The sequence below is a fragment of the Coregonus lavaretus genome (assembly GCF_964263955.1).
Source record: "Coregonus lavaretus genome assembly, chromosome: 13".
NCBI classification, from domain to species: domain Eukaryota; kingdom Metazoa; phylum Chordata; class Actinopteri; order Salmoniformes; family Salmonidae; genus Coregonus; species Coregonus lavaretus.
This window is the reverse complement of record NC_140000.1, coordinates 37,197,750-37,219,248: the sequence shown is the minus strand read 5'-3', so window position 1 is coordinate 37,219,248 and position 21,499 is coordinate 37,197,750. Positions and strand designations below refer to the sequence as shown.

General features: G+C 43.1%; 1 protein-coding gene across 1 annotated transcript in view; it reads right to left on the bottom strand.

The window, feature by feature from the left end:
* LOC311140028 (synapsin-3-like) overlaps nucleotides 1-21,499 on the bottom strand; it is a gene marked incomplete at both ends in the record, with an annotated part of 38,784 nt that overhangs the window by 6,403 nt on the left and 10,882 nt on the right. Inside the window, 3 exons of the mRNA XM_084174998.1 lie at nucleotides 2,851-3,013; nucleotides 3,144-3,174; nucleotides 3,356-3,487. Coding sequence (XP_084031124.1) covers nucleotides 2,851-3,013; nucleotides 3,144-3,174; nucleotides 3,356-3,487 — 326 coding nt within the window. The remainder of the gene's footprint in view (nucleotides 1-2,850; nucleotides 3,014-3,143; nucleotides 3,175-3,355; nucleotides 3,488-21,499) is intronic.

The window sequence follows — 21,499 nt, the reverse complement described above, 5'->3', positions numbered from 1 at the left end:
AAGTTTCAAGGTCCATATACAGTTGTGCACCAGTGCACTGACCAATTCTATCTAGTTGCCACTCTGGAATGGAGGAAAGCGCACCAACTGTGCCATGTAAATCTGTTAAAACCGTATTATGCACGTTCCTCTGGGCCCGAACAGTGTGAGTCTGCAGAGGACGGTAAACCTGTTATTTTGGCCGGTACTGTTACGTCGCTGGGTTCTTCTTTTTGTCAAGCTAGGTCCGTGCATGGTGATGAGGATGTCCCTGGTCCCGACGATTGCGTACTGCAGGGTAGATAAAAAAATTGATAGGCGAGACGCGTTGGTTGGTCTGATTCTAAGTTTTCCAGTTTTGTTTTCTGATACACCTACTCATACAAACTTAATAGAACACAACATTGACATTGGGGATGCTGACCCCATCCGTCAGCGGTTCTATAGAGTTTCTTCAGAGAAATGGCGTTGTCTGGATGCTGAGAAGGTACATTCTGGAGAGTGATATTGCAGAACCTTCTTTCTCTAGCTGGGCTTCTCCCTGCATCTTGGTCAGTAAACCGGATGGGACAAACAGATATTGTACGGACTACCGTAAGGTAAACTGTCACTAAGCCAGATTAATGTCCTCGGATGGATGACTGCGTTGATCAGGTCGGAGCAGCTAAGTTTGTGAGCAAGTTTGAACTGTTAAAGGGCTATTGGCAGGTGCCACTGACCAGTAGGGCATGTGAAATCTCTTCCTTTATTACACCCTCTGGTCTGTACTCGTATTCGGTTATGAATTTCTGCTTGCGTAACGCACCTGCCACTTTTCAGCGCCTTATGATTAGGGTTGTCTCCGGTCTGGTCGGGTGCGCTGTTTATCTGGATGATGTAGTGGTTTATGCAGATACTTGGGAGGAGCATCTGTCCCGTATTCAAACCTTGTTCGAACGCCTGGCGGCGGGTCGCCTCACTATCAATCTGGCTAAGTGCGAGTTTGCTCAGGCGACCGTTACGTACCTTGGTAAGGTGGTTGGGCAGGGTGAAGTTTGGGCTAAAGTGATAGCTATTGATGCTTTTCCACCGCCAACTACTAAAAAAGGAACTGATGCGTTTCTTGGGAATGATTGGTTATTCCCGTAGTTTCTGTAGGAACTTCTCTACCGTAGTCTCTCCCCTGAAAGCTAAGGCGGTTTACATATTGTCTCCTCTCTGTCAACAGGCTTTTGAGGATGCAAAGAGGTTGCTTGCCTCAACTCTGGTGCTGGCTGCTCCTTGCATGGACTTGTCATTCACCTTGCAGGTGGATGCGAGTCACGTGGGGGCAGGTGCAGTCCTGCTGCAAGCTGATGTGTCCGGTGTTGAGAGGCCTGTTAGTTTATTTTCCAAGAAATTTAATCGTTATCAGTTGAACTACTCTGTGGCGGAAAAAGAAGCGCTAGCACTCATATGGGCGCTACAACACTTTGAGGTGTAGGTCGGGTGTAGTACCTATTGTGGTCTACACCGACCATAACCCTCTCACCTTCTTGAGGTCTGTGATGTGTCCCAACCAGAGGCTAATGAGATGGTGTTTGTTTTTACAGGCCTTCCATCTCTACGTGCGGCACATCACGGGAACTGATAATGTTGTTGCTGAGCCGCTCTCTCGTGCGCCCTGGTCCTGAACGAATCTGGTCCTATTGATCGGTGGACACGCGTTTTCTCAGACACGTGGTCCCCGACTGTATGCATGTCGTCCACGTGACTGACTACTGTTTATTTTGTATATTTTGTGTTCTGTTGCTCCTGTTTTCTGTTCTCGTTTTCTTCTTTCCTCTTAAAAGTTGCTTCCTGTGCGCAAAGGTTGCTGAGGTCTGGGGAGGACGAGGTTGGCTGGGACAGTGGGATAGGGGTAACCAGGGCAGTATTTTGTTTGTGTTTATGCATGTATGGTTGGTGTGGTGTTCCGGGGTCCTTGGTGGTCCCCGGTTTTATGGGGGATGTAACGACCCTCCCATTCTGTCTGCCGAATTCTCTCTTTGTTCTTGTTTTCCTTAACAGGATGTCGGTGGGCGGAGCCGGGAGGGTCGTCAGAGAAACGGGCTCGGTTGTGTCCCAGGGATAAATACACCTTTCCCCCCATTAATTGTAGAGAGACTCTCCATGCAGACACACTGTTGGATTTTGGTTGTGGCATTTTTGTGGCTGTATTGTTTTTTTTTGTTGCTTTGGCACCTTTCAACACTCCTCATATCACACCTATGCACGCATCCACTCACTCACACTACTGATTACTGACTACACTCACAGCATTGTTAATTGTATATAGTTTGCTTTAGTTAATAAACATATTTTGTTATTCCTTATCTCCACGTTGTTTTCCTATTTGTTACGGGCTACGAGCCGGTTCGTGACACTAGAGATCTTGTACTTTAGCACAGATTTCTTTACAATTCTAATTAAGCAATAAGGCCCAAGGTGTGGTATATGGCCAATATACAGTACCAGTCAACTTGAATGGTACAGTATGACATTATAAACTGGGTGGTTTGAGCCCTGAATGCTGATTGGCTGAAAGCCGTGGTACATCAGCTCATATACCACGGGTATGACAACATATTTATTTTTACTGTTCTAATTACAATGGTAACCAGTTTATAATAGCAATAAGGTACCTTGGGTGTTTGTGGTATATGGCCAATATACCACGGCTAAGGGCTGTATCCAGGCACTCTGCGTTGAGTCATGCATAAGAACAGCCCTCAGCCAAGGTATATTGGCCATATACCACACCCCCTCATGCCTAATTTCTTAATTATATTATTCTGTTAGTATTACACACCCATGTTAACATCAGCTATGACCATGGAGATGAGATTTGAGGCATTTGATGCATTTACTTACTTCAGTTGTGGAGGTTGTTTCTGGGAGCCGGGGCCAGTGGCGGCGGGAGGTGGGATGGGTCCGGGCTGGAAGGCCTGGCTGGGAGAGGTGTTAGCTGAGCGGGCTCGCTGAGGAGAACCCTGGGCTGACTGGGAGGGAGAACCAGAGCCAGAGCGATGCCCACCTGCAGAGCCAACACACATGTTTCGTCTCAGAGACTCAAGGCACTACTATGTATTTCTCAACACAACCATAATACTCATTTTCACAACAGCAAACAAACTGGTGATAAGATGTCGATGAGGTCTCTTTACCTTGGGCCCTTCTTGGCTGGGTCGTCTGTGGCTGTGAAATGAAAAGCATTGAAAATGGACAGTAATAGTGCATGATGCATGGTTGGTTTGATATACTCCCTATACAAGGGCTTATTTGAAACAATTCTTCATTACTTTTGAGATCTAATCTACATCATCAATTCAAATCCATAACAGTGTTACACTCTGGAGAGGAGGTGAGAGAGATTTACCTTCACAGCGCTGGGCTGTGGTGTGTTGATACCGAGCAGCACACTGCACATCTTATTGATCACTAGATCAGTGATCAACTGCCTGTCCTCCTCCACGTGCTCACCAATCAGAGGCATGGAACTGTCCATCACCTAGATGACACAGGAGATGTACACCAATCAGAGTGAAGAACAACAATATGGACAGTATAGGCAGGGATTCTAGACTGAGTCAATGCAAGTAAATGGGAAATTCACTGTAAATCCTTTCAACATGATTGACTTTATTCTTGCCACTAGACAGCAGTATTGGACATCTTATTTGAGCAGCTAGGTGTGATGAAGATGATGGTGAGGGGGTGAAATCACTGCAGTTTTTATGTTAGAGCACAGTGATTAAAGGGGTCTATTGACCACTGATATGTGTATACAGTACTATAGGCATAAATCATGAGATGTGACTTCCTCCATATTATTACATAAAATACAGAAAAATATTAGTCATTATTTCAGTACATTTAGTACTTATTTCATAACTTATGGGTGGACACTGGATGTCAGGAGATGGCACGGCCACATAGATAATTGACTCAACAAACTTTTCCCACCGTAGCATTTCAACTCACAACACGTGCTTTGTTTGAAACCATCTCCACAAAGCATGTGGCTCTCCACCAGTCATGCTTTCCTCTGCATGAGAGGGTTGTGCCAATGCCACGCCAAATGAGAACCAAAACAAACAGAGGAAAGTGTGTCTCACAGGCTCAGGGAGAGAACGGAGGGAACACTCTGCCAGCAGGATGCATGTGTCGTGTCCCCAGAGCAGTATCAGGCCGCTGCACGCATTGTGGCCAGAGCACACTGTAAACAGACAGAACCCCTTTCATCCATGTGCCCCTTGTACACAGTGTCTACAGGCGAGAGGCTGTGTGTGTTTGTGTGTGGTTCTGTGTGGTTCTGTGTCTACAAGCATCCGTATGTGTGCGTCTATAAGTGTCTGTATGTATGTGTGTGCAGCAGAGCGCTGAGAGAGGGGAAAGCCCTCCTAGCCCAGGTGAGGAGAGCTGGGAGCTGGGTAGAAGGAAGAGAACTGGGCGGGCGATGTGCCGGGCAGTGTGGCCCCTTAGTCCTAACCATAAGGGACTGAGACTGACTGAGCCCTGGAGGACTGGCAGCTCCAGCCGGGACCCACTGCAAGCCAGGAGCCACTTCAAACGTGGTGCAGTGGTAGCCAGAGTACCGGTTACACCCTGGTGATTTATTGGGATATAGACTCATCTAGCAGATGACAAGGCTGCAGTTAGTTGCCCTTTAGTATTAGAACATAGAGGAGGTGTTGTTTTTCCCCTCTTTTATTGGGCTGCACAGTGTTCTTTTCTGCTGCTGGTCTGGACACTTCTGGAATGGAAAGATTAAGGGTTGTAGATGGTGCACTCTGTACTCGGATGGACAATACAGAAGTGAGGAGTCAGCTGCAGAGTTTTGAACCATTTGGAGCTTATGGAGGGAACTTGAGTTGATGCCGGAGAGTAGTGAGATGCAGTAGTCAATACGGGAGGAGATGAATGCATGTATGAGGGTTTCAGCGGCAGGACAGGAGAAGGAGGACCTGACTTTGGCAATGTTGCGGAGATGGAAGAATGAGGTGTTGACAGTCTGTCTTATGTGGTGTCCAGGATGACGCCAAGGTTGCGTGCATGGAGGGAGGGAGAGACAGTGGTGTCGTCAGTGGTGAGGGTGAGGTTGCCAGCTTTGGTGAGGGTGGAGGAGGAGTTCTGTTTTATCACTGTTGAGCTTAAGGAAGTTTTGTTTTTATTGCAGAGAGGCAGGGTTCAATGTGGGTCAGAGGGGGGTTGAGGAGGGATTTGGTGCTGAGGTATATCTGGGTGTCATCGGCATAGCAGTGGAAGTTAAGGTTGAAGTGACAGAGGATCTGACCAAGAGGGATGATGTAGATGATGAAGAGTAAGGGACCCAGCACAGAGCCCTGGGGGACACCCTGTATAACCGCAGCTGAGTCTGAGGTGTGGCCATTGAGGGAGATGTAGTGGGTCCGGTTTGTGAGGTATGATTGTAGCTAGGAGAGTGCAGTGCCCTCAACACCCAGGCCCTCCAGCCTGATGAGGAGGATCTGATGGCTCACTGTGTCAAAAGCAGCACTCAGGTCAAGGGGTATCAGGATGTTGAGGGCACCAGCATCAGCAGAGGTGAGGAGGTCATTGATAACTTTGAGAAGTGCAGTTTCAGTACTGTGGAGGGGGCGGAAACCAGACTGGAGAGGCTCAAACAGGTTGTTGATTAGCAGGTGGGTTTGTAATTGGGAGGCAACTGTAGGTTCCAGAGTCTTGGCAAGGAAGGGGAGGTGGGAAATGGGGCGGAGGTTATTGAGGATGGTGGTGTCCAGTCCTGGCTTTTTTAAGATGGAGTTGACTGCATCTGTTTTGTAGTTGGAGGGGACAGTTCCGTGGGCGAGGGTGAGTTTGACAATGTGTTTGACATATGGACTGAAAGCAGGCAGGCAGGCAGGCTTTGATGAGAACAGTGGGGAGAGGATCCATGGAGCAAGTTGTAGTTTTGAAAAGTTTTGAGATTTCGGGAGAGTCAAAGGGGGCAAATTCAGAGAGCCGGGTTTCATGTGTGACGGTTGGGAGGTTGACAGGGGGATTGGCGGCTGAGGGAGATTGATCAGTCAGTAATGAGTTTATTTTGGTGATCTTGTCCTTGAAAAACTGAAGGAAGGCGTTTCAGTTGAGTGGAGGGAGTAGAGAAGGTGTCGTCACAGGGCTGAAGTAGTTTGAGAAGTAGGTGGACCTGGCAGCGCTTCAGCGTGGACAGTGAGGCCAGACTTCCCGCTCAGGCACTCCAGGCGGCGGCCAGCTTGCTTCAGGGCACGGAGCTCATGGGTAAACCAGGGGGAGGAGGAGGAGACCAGGTTTAGTTTGGAGGGGGGCCAGAGAGTTGAGGGAGACAGATGGAGCAGTACTGAATTGGGCAGCTAGTTCATCAGGTGAGTTGGGGGTGTGGTCAAGGGGCAAGGCAGAGCAGATGAGAGTTGGAGGGGGTCAACAGCTTTGATGTTGCGGAAGGAGATGAGGCATTTGTCAATGTTTTGAGTATGAGGTAAGCGAGAAATTAAGGATCTTGTGGTCAGACAGTGGGAACAGGGAGGGGGAAATATGAGTTAGCTTGAGGCCAACAGAGCAGACGAGGTCAAGTATGTGTCCCTTGATGTGAGTGGGAAAATTGACATGTTGGGTAATATTGAAACAGTTCAGAACAGCAATGAAATCAGAGGCAAGTTTTTAGTTTGATAAGTCCACGTGAATATTCATATCGCCAAGCAAGTGGGGGGGGGGGGGAGTGGGACAGCAATGGTGAGTAGTTTAGATAGTTCAAACAGAAATGATTGATTAGCTTTAGGAGGATGGTACACATGTATAATGGTCATGGAGCAAGATCATTTGTAAGCAATGTATTCAAATGAGGAGAGAGACAGTTCAGTTATTTTGATTTTAGAGTTGTACAGTACAGCGAGGCCGCCACCACGGCCGGTGGAGCAGGGGTGACACAGGTAGCCATAACCAGCGGGAGTAGCTTGGTTAAGAGAAAATAAATCACCAGGTTGTTGTCAAGTTTCAGTTAGGAGGAGGAAGTCTAGCTTGTTGTCAGATATAAGTTCATGGAGCAAGGGGGCTTTGTTGTTCATTGATGTTGAAGAGAGCAAAGTTAGTATTGTTAGGTGAGTTTATGAATAGTGGTAGGCTGACGGGGGGTAGGCAGTCATGTTTACAGTACGAGATGATGGATTGAAATACGACTCCTATATTCACAGTCAACCTGTCTTCCCAAAGACATCACAATCTAATCTGATACAAAACATATCTGCTATCTGATGTCTGTAATATTACAACACTGGCCAACATAAAGATATGCTATATGGGTTATTCCATTTAAAAAAAAGACTGCCTTTTGAGTACCTTTGATATTTTCAGTAGAAATTGTGTACCAATATTTAAAAGCCTGTTATATTAAATGAAGTACCTTTTAATATAGACCACATGGAGAATTCAATAAATCAGAATTTTAATATGAATAAAGACTTGCTAAAGTGCCAAAATTCAGCATTTTGTCTTGTCCCTTGTGCATCCTCTGTGATTCTAGGAATATTTTAACCCACTTAACCCCAAAGTTTTCACCATCATTGTAAAGCCCTTATTATTGTGTTGCTTTGACAGTCATTTCTGAAGATTATTAATTTAATGTGATTAGTGATTAATTTACGTCCGTCCCTTATTTTAAGGTCAACCCTGTTACGTGAACTAAACTATCATTTTAATATGGTGATTCTATTCCTTTTGATATATTTTTCAAAATAAACATTTAACATCTAATAGTCAAATCATAATGTAAAAGCAGGTGAGCTGGTTCTACTCTTTTTGGCCATTTCTGGTGTTTTGTGGTGGAAAACTGAGTGGATCGAGCATAACCCGTCAACTCTATTATTACCCATAGATTAGTCTCGCGTTGCCTTGCCTCCAAAATCACGTCATTGTCACGCCTCCCTTGGAGGTCTGGAGTATATTGTATTGCAAAAACGGGTTTCAAGAACCCTCCCCTACACGCCCGTAGAAGGGGTGCTGTGTGTTATGTTCATCACTGTTTTCCGTCCGGGTAGTTGTTGCCTATGCTAGTTTTAAGTGCTAGTTTTGAAGTTACCAAGTGTGGTTTATATTTATTGAAATTGGATTACGCTGGTAAAGTCACAACACGTTCTAAACCACTCTGGTGACAAACACAAATTTTTCCTTGTCTCCATTCATCCACATGGCTGCGCTTTGCTACCACCGACAATATCGTGAAGATTACCCATTATTTTGTTTTTGTAAGGACCCAAAAAACAGAGGCAGTGGGAGAACCTATTTAAGTAAGTAAATACATTTTTAACATGTAAACTATGTATTATTAGCCAGCTAGCTGGCTGGTTACAGTTGGCCACTTTGTAAGCTAACTAAACTGAGCTGCTAGCTAACTTTACACACTGTTTAGCTAAGTGAATTAAATGTCATCAGCTAGCTAACTTCCTATTAGCTAGCTATCTTGATGTAATCATTGTAAATTAAAAACAGTCTCCAAATGCATTTGTAGATAACAGCCATGGAAGAGGGTGAAATTGCATTTCCAGCTGTCAGTAAAGTGAGAGTTAGTGTAGACTACTGGATAGGGCAGGTCATTTTATGGGAGGAAATTATTAAAATATTATCCAGTTCCAGTCCCTAGAGGGGAAATAATAGCAACATAATATTCAGTGCTGTCTAATTTGAGTATAATAAAGCCTGTTTCATTGTGATTTTTGTTCTGTCCTCAGATATGGAAAGCTATGAAAGCCTGTTGCAGATGAAGAGAGAGGTCCCAATGGATGTTCCAAAAGATTAAGGTTATATCCTATATGCCATGAGTTATATGTGTAGGCCTACCTACAATGCATTCGGAAAGTATTCAGACCCCTTGACTTTTTTTTAACGTTACAGCCTTAATCTAAAATAGATTAAATACATTTTTTCCCCTCAATCTACACACAATACCACATAATGAGAAAGTGAAAACAGGTATTTAGAATTTTTTGCAAATGTATTAAAAATAAAACAGAAATACCTTATTTACATAAGTATTCAGACCCTTTGCTATGAGACTTGAAATTGAGCTCAGGTGCATCCTGTTTCCAGTGATCATCATTGAGATTTTTCTACAACTTGATTGGAGTCCACCTGTGTTAAATTGAATTGATTGGACATGATTTGGAAAGGCACACACCTGTCTATATAAGGTCCCACAGTTGACAGTGCATGTCAGAGGAAACATCAAGCCATGAGGACGAAGGAATTGTCTGTAGAACTCAGAGACAGGATTGTGTCAAGGCATAGATCTGGGGAAGGGTACCGAAACATTTCTGCAGCATTGAAGGTCCCAAAAACACAGTGGCCTCCATCATTCTTAAATAGAAGAAATTTGGAACCACCAAGACTCTTCCTAGACCTGGCCGCTGGCCAAACTGAGCAATCGGGGGAGAAGAGCCTTGGTCAGGGAGGTGACCCGATGATCACTCTGACAGAGCTCCAGAGTTTCTCTGTGGAGATGGGAGAAACTTCCAGAAGGACAACCATCTCTGCAGCACTCCACCAATCAGGCCTTTATGGTAGAGTGGCCAGACGGAAGCCACTCCTCAGTAAAAGGCACATGACAGCCCGCTTGGAGTTTGCCAAAAGGCACCTAAAGACTCTCAGACCATAGGAAACTAGATTCTCTGGTCTGATGAAACCAAGATGGAACTCTTTGGCCTGAATGCCAAGCATCACGTCTGGAGAAAACCTGGCACCATCCCTACGGTGAAGCATGGTGGTGGCAGCATCATGCTGCGGGGATGTTTTTCATCGGCAGGGACTGGGAGACTAGTCAAGATCGAGGAAAAGATGAACGGAGCAAAGTACAGAGAGATCCTTGATGAAAACCTGCTCCAGAGCGCTCAGACCCTCAGACTGGGGCGAAGGTTCACCTTCCAACAGGACAACGACCCTAAGCACACAGCCAAGACAACTCAGGAGTGGCTTCGGGACAAGTTTCTGAATGTCCTTGAGTGGCCCAGCCAGAGCCCGGACTTGAACCCGATAAACATCTCTGGAGATGTCTGAAAATAGGTGTGCAGCTATGCTCCCCATCCAACCTGACAGAGCTTGACAGGATCTGCAGTGAAGAATGGGAGAAACTCCCCAAATACAGGTGTGCCAAGCTTGTAGCGTCATACCCAAGAAGACTTGAGGCTGTAATCGCTGCCAAAGGTGTTTCAACAAAGTACTGAGTAAAGGGTCTGAATACTTACACTACCAGTCAAAAGTTTGGACACACCTATTTATTCAAGGGTTTTTCTTTATTTTTAAAATGTTTTACATTGTGGAATAATAGTGAAGACATCAAAACTATGAAATAACACATATGGAATCATGTAGTAACCATAAACGTGTTAAACAAATAAAAATATATTTAATATTTGAGATTCTTCAAATAGCCACCCATTGCCTTGATGACAGCTTTGCACACTCTTGGCATTCTCTCAACCAGCTTCATGAGGTAGTCACCTGGAATTCATTTCAATTAACAGGTGTGCCTTCTTAAAAGTTAATTTGTGGTATTTCTTTCTTTCTTAATGCGTTTGAGCCAATCAGTTGTGTTGTGACAAGTTAGGGGGGGTATACAGAAGATAGCCCTATTTGGTAAAAGACCAAGTCCATATTATGGCAAGAACAGCTCAAATAAGCAAAGAGAAACAACAGTCCATCATTACTTTAAGACATGAAGGTCAGTCAATACGGAACATTTCAAGAACTTTGAACGTTTCTTCAAGTGCAGTCGCAAAAACCATGAAGAGCTATGACGAAAAAGGCTCTCATGAGGACCACCACAGGAATGGAAGACCCAGATTTACCTCTGCTGCAGAGGATAAGTTAATTAGAGTTATCAGCCTCAGAAATTGCAGCCCAAATAAATGCTTCACAGAGTTCAAGTCACAGACACATCAACAGCAACTGTTCAGAGGGGACTGTGTGAATCAGGCCTTCATGGTCGAATTGCTGCAAAGAAACCACTACTAAAGGACACCAATAAGAAGAAGAGACCTGCTTGGGCCAAGAAACACGAGCAATGGACATTAGACCGGTGGAAATGTGTCATTTGGTCTGGAGGCCAAATTGGAGATTTTTGGTTCCAACCACCGTGTCTTTGTGAGACGCGGTGTGGGTGAACGTATGATCTCTGCATGTGTAGTTCCCACCGTAAAGCATGGAGGAGGAGGTGTTATGGTGTGGGGGTGTTTTGCTGGTGACACTGTCTGTCTGAATACTTTCCGAATGCACTGTATGTTAGCAAATGTTGTATACAAAAAATACAGTCAAACATCACACAGTGTATAAACCTATTACAATTGGATCAGGCCAACCCTGCTGGAGGTCTGCTGGGTGTGCCGGGTTCTGTTTAAATCCAGCAATAACACACCTGATTCAACTTATCAAATCTAATGAGTTGATAATCAAGTGTGCTATTGATGGGTTGGAGTCTACTCACCCAGTTTATCAGGGATCAGTGAAGCAAGGTTGGCCACTGCTGGTATGGAGTTTTTTTTGTTTAACTGAAATGGTGCTTTAGTAATAATAGCCTACTTGTTACTACTCAATTATCTATTGTTTTTTAGACTAATCTTTACATACGAGTTAGCTAATTTGTACATTTTGAAGTCATGAAGTGTTGATTCTTTACATTTTAGTCATTTAGCAGACGCTCTTATCCAGAGCGACTTACAAGAGCAAAAAGGGTTAAGTACCTTGCTCAAGGGCACATCGACAGATTTTTCACCTAGTCGGCTCAGGGATTCGAACACGCAACCTTTGAGTTTCTGGCACAACCCTCTTAACCGCTAGCCTACCTGCCACAGTGTAGTGTTTAAACTTGTTTTAATTGTTAAACTATAATTCAAAATGAACTAGTGTCAATGTTGATTAATCACATATCACAATCCTGTCTCGGTGTCTGTGTTTCTGTGTTGTACTCTCAAATGAACATTTCCTTTTTGTCTAGTTGTAAGATCTCCAATCTGTTTTATTTGATTGTCACTCTCTCTCAGTATATCAGCTATGTGAATCCATTTTGCAGCTTATCATATGTCATGCATCGACAATGCAGCCATAGGCCTACAGTATGATGGCATTACTGGCCTTCTGGGCATCGGTCATCTGAAGCAGCTAAACTCACACATTGTTTACATGTTGAGATATGTTCTTAAATTTAAAATGATACCAGTAGACAATGTATATGAGGCAAACCATATACCAGATTTTGTACATGCCTTTTATGTGCTGACATGTACAATTGTTTAGTGTAAATCCAACACTTGTAATTTAGGTACAGAATGAAAATAAGGAGATGCCAATTAGGTTACAGGAGATGAGCATTACAGGAAACATTTTTTTGAATTATTTTATTTTATTCATTTTAGCAATGTTGCTTGCAAAATTATTGCAGTTGTTCCCATAGCTCTATGTATCACTGACCCTGGATAAGCTAGCGACTGGGCCAACACAGCCAATAATATGCTGTTTTTATTAACATTTTGTTGGCTTTATAATCGTGAGAGAAAGTGATCTAGCTAGTAGCTAGCTAGTTAGTTAGTTATACTTAGTTAGCTTACAAGGTTAGTTGACTTTTCTCAAAACAAACCTCATTGTGGCTATGTACTTCTTGTCCCTCATGCTAGCCTTTACAGCCAAATAACACTGCAGAAATGTCAAAATTAAAAATATTGATATGGCCAGCATTGTAGACCATTTCTCCCCTCTTGCTGCAGCTTTAGCTCATCTCAAAATAACAGAGAAATGCTGTGAAAAACAGCGTGCCACAAACGTTCTAAAATGTTTTGTTGAATTTATTTGTCCTCACGCACTGTTGCTCCTACGGCACTAATCTGGTGAGCACCTTTGGAGCTCTACCCAAGCAAGGCATTTGAATGGTTTGATGTATTGGAGGCATCACTAATTTACACCGGGTTCCGACCCCTCTTTAGCCGATTTCTGCCATGGAACTTCCCCAGGCTTCCCGGAATTCCCATAGATACAGACTAGAAATGTTTTAACAATTGACATTTTTTTGTGAAGCTTGCATTAAATTGCCACTCCCTGTTGCACACAACAAGCTTCCATTCCCCTGTTACAAGGGGATTTATGTCTGATTTAAGATTAAATCGTCAACCCTGTTACTATAGTCATTTTTGTATTTAACCTCGAGATCTGAAAACATGTCATGAAATTGTTCTTGCTCTTTGCAACAAAATGTACAAATTTGGGGAAATATTTTTTTTAAATGACGAAGTTACACTTCTCAGAAGGCACCGGATTGGTGGAATGACCCACATGTTGAGATCAGTACCAGTGGATTCTATATGAAGCGAATGTAAACAGCCATTACTTTTCATTAATGGGAAGTGTCACCATGTGTAATGGCTGTCTGGAACACAAACAGGTTCCCACTGTTAGGGACGTGCAATATTGCTATGTTCCCATTCACACTAATTAAATTCCACCAAATGGAGAGGTGTGTGTAATTTGTTGTGCGCTTATAAAACATGTGACCCTCGGAGAGTCGGGTCACGGCCAATGTCTGCCATTATCAACGGTGACGCTGGAGCAATTAAGGTTAAGTGCCTTGCTCAAGGGCACAGACATATTTTTCACCTCGTCGCCTCTGGGATTCAAACTAGCGACTTTTCAGTTACCGGCAAAACCACTAGGCTACCTGCCGCCACAGTGTGTGTGTGTGTGTGTGTAGAACTCTTCTTGTCACGGAACATTGTTACGTGACTGTGTAACTGCTGCAGTCCCTGTCTGTCTCAGACCTCTAAGACCCGGGGGCCGTTCAAATAAGAATGCAGTGTGTCACACACACACAGAGTCTCAGGAGAGCCTGTGGAGATTTCCTGCAATAGCCGCATTGGTTATAAGCCCTTCCTACAATGGGAAGAGAGAAAGTGGATGACAGATGGGTGGGTGGAAGGCTGGCCTCCACCCTAGAAACATCAGGTTAAGAGAGAATGTTGATGTATGTTTGAGAGCAGGCTAAATATGGACATCTCAGAGCACTGGGCCGTATGTGTCAGTATGTATCAAAGACAACGGGATGAGAGGTAATTTTTCATCTAACTGCCCACGAGGGGATTGCACATAAACAAACCACATTGGAGAGTGATGTGTGTGTGATCTGTGATGACGATGCAGATCGGAAATACCCTTCTTCTCAACCATTTTCAAAAACTGTTTATGTGAATAAGTAAAAGCTAAAACATTTTGGGGTCACATCAGTAATCTCTCAAGGTTAAAGGTCATTGAAAGCAAAACTGGTTTCGGTTCCTGTATGAGAACATTCCTGTTGTTTTACCGGTTTTAATATAAACCCATTATGAAGTGTTTATCTCATTTTAACTAACATTCATGAGTGTTCCCTAACTTCCATTGCTGTATTAGTACATGGTAATGTGTTTAGAGGAAAAGCACAGAGGAATCCATTGTATGCTTGTCCTTAATTTCCTCCTTTCATTGGTACATTGAGTTTAATGACTTATATTTAATAAGGACCGTTGAAGAATGCCAGAAAATGTGTTTTGGACAAAGTTATACTATGGTATCACAAACAGGTTAGCACTGAAATTATGTCTAATCACCCTCTGCAACTGGAAAAGTCCAATGATTTATGGAATGCAACCAAGAAAAGTAGGTTAAATTAGCATAGTAAATCAATTCTGTTGTGTTTTCCATAAGATCAAAAGTATAGGTAATACCTGCTATATGAAATACATTAACACTGGGAACAGAACTATTCATCAAACACAGTGGCTTACAAATGGGTTCAGCTGCACCAGGGACAGTTACTCACAACAGCTGCCAGTTGCACTGTAAATCAACTGTGCAGGTGTGCACCACACACACACAGGTGCGAGCGAGCACACATACGCATGCATACACGCGCACAAACAGACACGTGCGCACGCATGCACCCCTCTGAATTGTCTCTATTGTCCAATCCATAGCACAGACACACACATAAACACATACCATATGGACACACACTCTGACACAACCAGCTCTTTCCTCTTCCTCCCATCCCACCCCTTCCTCTTCCCACTGGTCAGTCCATAAGCTGCCATGTGAGAGGAGATAAACCAGGCTTGTCTGGAGGAAACAAGAGGCTGGGCTGGTTGTGAGAGATGGGGCTACCTAAGCACTGAGACGGTGTGTTTTTACCAGTCCCAATACAGTACGTCAGGTCACGACCATGCACGTATCTCTGTCTGCCGAAGCTTATTTTTACACTGTGTGTATGTGTGTGTGTCTGCGTTTCATCGCTTGTCCAATAACGTCAGGTTAGGGCAATGCAGTTATCTCTGTGTCTATGTATGTGTTGCATGTGTATTGTGCATGTGTGTAGCTAAAGGCCTCATCTGGAGTTGATGTGAGCTAAGTGGAACAACAGGAAGTGCCTGGTCGGTGTAACGGTATATCTGCTCCTTTTAAACAGATGTGTTCTACAGCAACAAGTGCTCACTGTGCCGTGCTGCCCAGCAGGCCAAAATAAACCCAGCCAGAGGTTGTTATGGGGTGATAATGTCTGTCGCACAGAGGCACTTATTGTACCACTCATTGGGTGGTTCTCCCAAGTCAGTGGCTTGGTAGTGATCTAACTGCAGGTGCTTTAACCCTTGAAATTGGGCAAGGGTTTTTAACTAGAAGACACAAAGACCACTGGGAATGCGATGATCATTTGTGACTCATTTCAGGAAACTACTTCACAGGAGAGGCATTTTAAGGTAAACATAAATTTTTTACAAAATTAATTTTTTGGCAGAAATGCCTTCTGGAACATGTGAACTTTCATGTGCTTTAATAACAAACTTGTATGCCATCTTAAATAGGAATAAAATTGTTAAATTACGAACCTAGTTGGTTTAGCTTCAGAAAAAGACAGGAACCTACAGCTAGCCATGATTGGCTGAGATAATGGATAGGCTGGAAATGCCGAGAGATTAGTTCGGATTTGTCGGCCATGTATCACACTTCTGTCTATAACATGAGCTGCTCAGTGTATGTAGGTAATCCTTTCTAAAGCTGTTTTTTTCTCTCAAATATATCATGAAGAACTGCAAAAGTGTTACTCTCCACTTTCTGGAGGGCCGAGTTTTTAAATCAGTAGAATGCCCGGTGGAAGCAGAGTATGATAGCTAAGGAGATGGACAAAAATTATGCAGTTTGATTGCAAATATGCAGAGGGAGTCGAAAAGAGAACACACAGAAGGCTTTTGTATAGAACACCTGTCTCCGGATTACATCTTCAAACTAAGGGCAACCATGGCATCCGAGACAGAGAGGGAGAAGCGTTCATCCATGTAAGAGTCTAGCTAGCTACATTTTCAGATATTATACATTTCAAAAAATTTTAAAGTTGTTTTCATTGCAAGTTATAGCGTACTGTTAGCTAGCTAACGTAAGCTGGTTGGCTCGCTAGCTAACGTTACGTGTATGATCTGTGTAGTAATATTATTCATTTCGCAGAATCATTTGCATTGCTAGTTATAGCCAAATGTTAGCTAGCTAGCTAACATTGAACCTAGTTGGTTAGCTACCTGCAGATTCATGCACGGTATTAACGTTATGAGTTGGGAGTGTGGTTCATTGTTTAGCTAGCTAGCTACATGTCTAAACAAAAGACTCATATATCATTTCACTGTACCGTTTACACTTTCTGTATCCTGTGCATGTGACAAATAAACTTTGATTTGATATAGTGTGTGTTTACCAGAGATGGTAATGCGAAGAACAACATGACCTGCACAAAAGTCAAATTAGGACATAACGTTAGGCTAACGAAACCGTGTCCAAGTTCTAAAATTCTCCCGTAGAATGCCCTGCTTTTATTTAGTCACAATCACAAACGTAAGTTATTTTCTATAATTAGCTCGCCATTAACTTGTAAATAATGACTGTTGTGAGTTTATTTTCCTGTAATAATTAATATAAATGAGCTAAAGTTAAGACATTGTCAGCTATATGATATGGTCATTATTTGAACTAGCTAGCCAGCTAACAAGCTAGAAACAAACCAAAACATTGTTTAGAAAGTTGCTTTTAGTTGCCTGGTTTGCTAGATTGACATATACTAAATTCATTTTTAAACGGATGGGTTTATTGGCGTTAAAATACACCATTTACTCTATTTTGGACGACCAGAATGCTGATGTAATGCAGCCTGTCATTTTTGTGTTTATACTTTTTCATAACGACAATGACAAGTTTGATGTCAGACGACAATAGAATGTTCATGATGTCACTGCGACAACTATCTACAGACATGTCAATAGACGTAGTATAAACCAGCCTTTAGTGTTGAAATCTTTGTTTGTTTAGTATACTACCGTACTCACTCTGTTTAGCACATGGCCTCACATGTGAATCCTTAAAGAGATGGGTGGGGCTAAGGCTTAAGAGGGTGTGAATGATGCTGAATGGGTGTAAACAAAGAAGAGCTCTCCAGTATGTGTACCAAAACTTTCAAGAGCCATTTTCTCAAAAATGGGGTTATAAGTTTATCAACTTTCAAAGCAGAATTACTTCCCCATTGTTCCTCAACTGTAGTGTATGACAGACCATTTTCTACCTCTGAGTCTCCACTTTTATCCAATGTAAAAAAACATAATTTAAATTTTGCTACATAAGACCGAATCGAGCCGGTCGGTCACATTTATCAGTTAAATACAGTGCCTATAGAAAGTCTACAACCCTTTGAACTTTTTCCAATTTTGTTGCGTTACAAAGTGGAATTGAAATAGATTTTAATTGTAAATGTTGTAATGTAAAAGTGAAAATAAAATTTTACACATTTTTACAAATTAATAAAAATTCTATAACTAAAATAGTTGTTGCATAAGTATTTGTTTAGGCAAGCCTAAATTAGTGCAGAAGTAACATTTGGCATAACAAATCACATAAATTATATGGACTACTCCTTCCTCTGTCCTCCATACATACATCTGTAAGGTCCCTCATTCAAGTATTAATTTTAAGCACAGATTCAACTTCAAAGACCAGGGAGCTTTTCGAAAGCCTCTTAAAGAAGGGCAGTGATTGGTAACAATAACAAATCAGACATTGAATATATCTTTAAGCATACACAGACATCAAAGATGCAGTCATCCTTCTGAACTGAGCTGCAGGAAGGAAACTGCTTAGGGATGTCACCATGAGGCCATTGGTGATTTTAAAACGGCTACAGAGTTCAATGGCAGTGATGGGAGAAAACTGAGGATGGATCAACAACATTGTAGTGACTCCACAATAATGGCCTAAATTACAGAGTGAAAATAAGAATACAAATATACTGAATAGAAATATTGGAAAAATAATCCAAAACATGCATATGTATGCAGGTAACAGAAAATGGCTGCCTTGCTTCTAGCTCTTAGGAAACTTTGCAGTATTTTGTTTTTTTTATGTATTATTTCTTATGTTATTAGCCCCCAAAAAATGTTGTGTTATTACATACAGCCAGGAAGAACTTTTGGATATCAGAGTGGCGGTAACTCAACTGCACTAACAGCATTACGACCAGGAATACGACTTTCCCGAAGCGGATCCTTTGTTCGCACCCCCCAGGGCAATTGAACTGATTCCAGAGGCCGACCCAAAACAATGCCGGAGGAGAGGTACTCAGCGCGGTCTTCTAGTCCGACTCAGGAGGCGTGCACAACACCCACCGCTTCAGAGTATATTACTCGCTAATGTTCAGTCTCTGGATAATAAAGTTGACGAGCGCAGGGCGAGGGTTTCTTTCCAGAGAGTCATCAGGGATTGTAACATACTCTGTTTCAAGGAAACATGGCTCTCTCGGGATATACTGTCCGAGTCGGTCCAGCCAGTTGGGTTCTCAGTTCATCGCACAGACAGGAATAAATATCTCTCCGGGAAGCAGAAGGGCGGAGGTGTATGTTTTATGATTAACGACTCATGGTGTAATTGTGATAACATACAGGAACTCAAGTATTTTTGTTCACCCGACCTAGAATACCTCACAATCAAATGCAGACCGTATTATTTCCCAAGATAATTTTCTTCGGTTATAGTCATGGCCGTGTCTATCCCCCCTCAAGCCGATACCACGACGGCCCTCAAAGAACTTCACTGGACTTTATGCAAACTGGACACCACATACAGTTGAAGTCGGAAGTTTACATACACTTAGGTTGGAGTCATTAAAACTTGTTTTTCAACCACTCCACAAATTTCTTGTTAACAAACTATAGTTTTGGCAAGTCGGTTAGGACATCTACTTTGTGCATGACACAAGTAATTTTTCCAACAATTGTTTACAGACAGATTATTTCACTTATAATTCACTGTATCACAATACCAGTGGGTCTGAAGTTTACATACACTAAGTTGACTGTGCCTTTAAACATCTTGGAAAATTCCAGAAAATGATGTCATGGCTTTAGAAGCTTCTGATAGGCTAATTGACATTATTTGAGTCAATTGGAGGTGTACCTGTGGATGTATTTCAAGGCCTACCAAACTCAGTGCCTCTTTGCTTGACATCATGGGAAAATGAAAAGAAATCAGCCAAAACCTCAGAATTTTTTTTTTTAGACCTCCACAAGTCTGGTTCATCCTTGGGAGCAATTTCCAAACGCCTGAAGGTACCATGTTCATCTGTACAAACAATAGTACGCAAGTATAAACACCATGGGACCACACAGCCATCATACCGCTCAGGAAGGAGACGCGTTCTGTCTCCTAGAGATTAATGTACTTTGGTGTGAAAAGTGCAAATCAATCCCAGAACAACAGCAAAGGACCTTGTGAAGATGCTGGAGGAAACAGGTACAAAAGTATCTATATCCACAGTAAAACGAGTCCTATATCGAAATAACCTGAAAGGCCGCTCAGCAAGGAAGAAGCCACTACTCCAAAACCGCCATAAAAAAGCCAGACTATGGTTTGCAACTGCACATGGGGACAAAGATCGTGGTTTTTGGATAAATGTCCTCTGGTCTGATGAAACAAAAATAGAACTGTTTGGCCATTATGACCATCGTTATGTTTGGAGGAAAATGGGGGTTGCTTGCAAGCCGAAGAACACCATCCCAACTGTGAAGCACGGGGGTGGCAGCATCATGCTGTGGGGGTGCTTTGCTGCAGGAGGGACTGGTGCACTTCACAAAATAGATGGCATCATGAGGAAGGAAAATTATGTGGATATATTGAAGCAACATCTCAAGACATCAGTCAGGAAGTTAAAGCTTGGTCGCAAATGGGTCTTCCAAATGGACAATGACCCCAAGCATACTTGTGCGAGCAAGCGTGTGCGAGCAAGGAGGCCTACAAACCTGACTCAGTTACACCAGCTCTGTCAGGAGGAATGGGCCATAATTCACCCAACTTATTGTGGGAAGCTTGTGGAAGGCTACCCAGAACGTTTGACCCAAGTTAGACAATTTAAAGGCAATGCTACCAAATACTAATTGAGTGTATGTAAACTTCTGACCCACTGGGAATGTGATGAAAGAAATAAAAGCTGAAATAAATCACTCTATTATTATTCTGACATTTCACATTCTTAAAATAAAGTGGTGATCCTAACTGACCTAAGACAGGGAGTTTTTACTAGGATTAAATGTCAGGAATTGTGAAAAACTGAGTTTAAATGTATTTGGCTAAGGTGTATGTAAACTTCCGACTTAAACTGTATCCCGAGGCTGCATTTATTGTAGCTGGGGATTTAACAAAGCAAATTTGAGGAAAAGGCTACCGATGTTCTATCAACACATCGACTGTAGTACTCGCGCTGCTAAAACACTCGACCACTGCTACTCCAACTTCCGGGATGCATACAAGGCCCTCCCCACCCTCCTTTTGGCAAATCTGACCACGACTCCACTTTCCTTCTCCCTTCCTATAGGCAGAAACTCAAACAGGAAGTACCCATGCTAAGGACTATTCAACGCTGGTCTGACCAATCGGAATCCACGCTTCAAGATTGTTTTGATCACGCGGACTGGGATATGTTCCGGGTAGCTTCAGAGAATAATGTTGACGTATATACTGATACGGTGACTGAGTTTATCAGGAAGTGTATAGGAGATGTTGTACCCACTGTGACTATTAAAACCTACCCTAACCAGAAACCGTGGATAGATGGCAGCATTCGCGCAAAACTGAAAGCGCGAACCACCGCATTTAACCATGGCAAGGTGACTGGAAATATGGCAGAATAAAAAACGGTGTAATTATTCCCTCCGCAAGGCAATCAAACAGGCAAAACGTCAGTATAGGGACAATGTGGAGTCACAATTCAATGGCTCAGACACGAGACGTGGACACCGACGTCTTGCTTTCGGACAAGCTAAACACCTTCTTCGCCCGCTTTGAGGATAATGCAGTGCCACCGACGCGGCCCGCTACCAAGGACTGTGGGCTCTTCTCCGTGGCTGACGTGAGTGAGACATTTAAGCGTGTTAACCCTCGCAAGGCTGCCGGCTCAGATGGCATCCCTAGCCGCTTCCTCAGAGCATGTGCAGACCAGCTG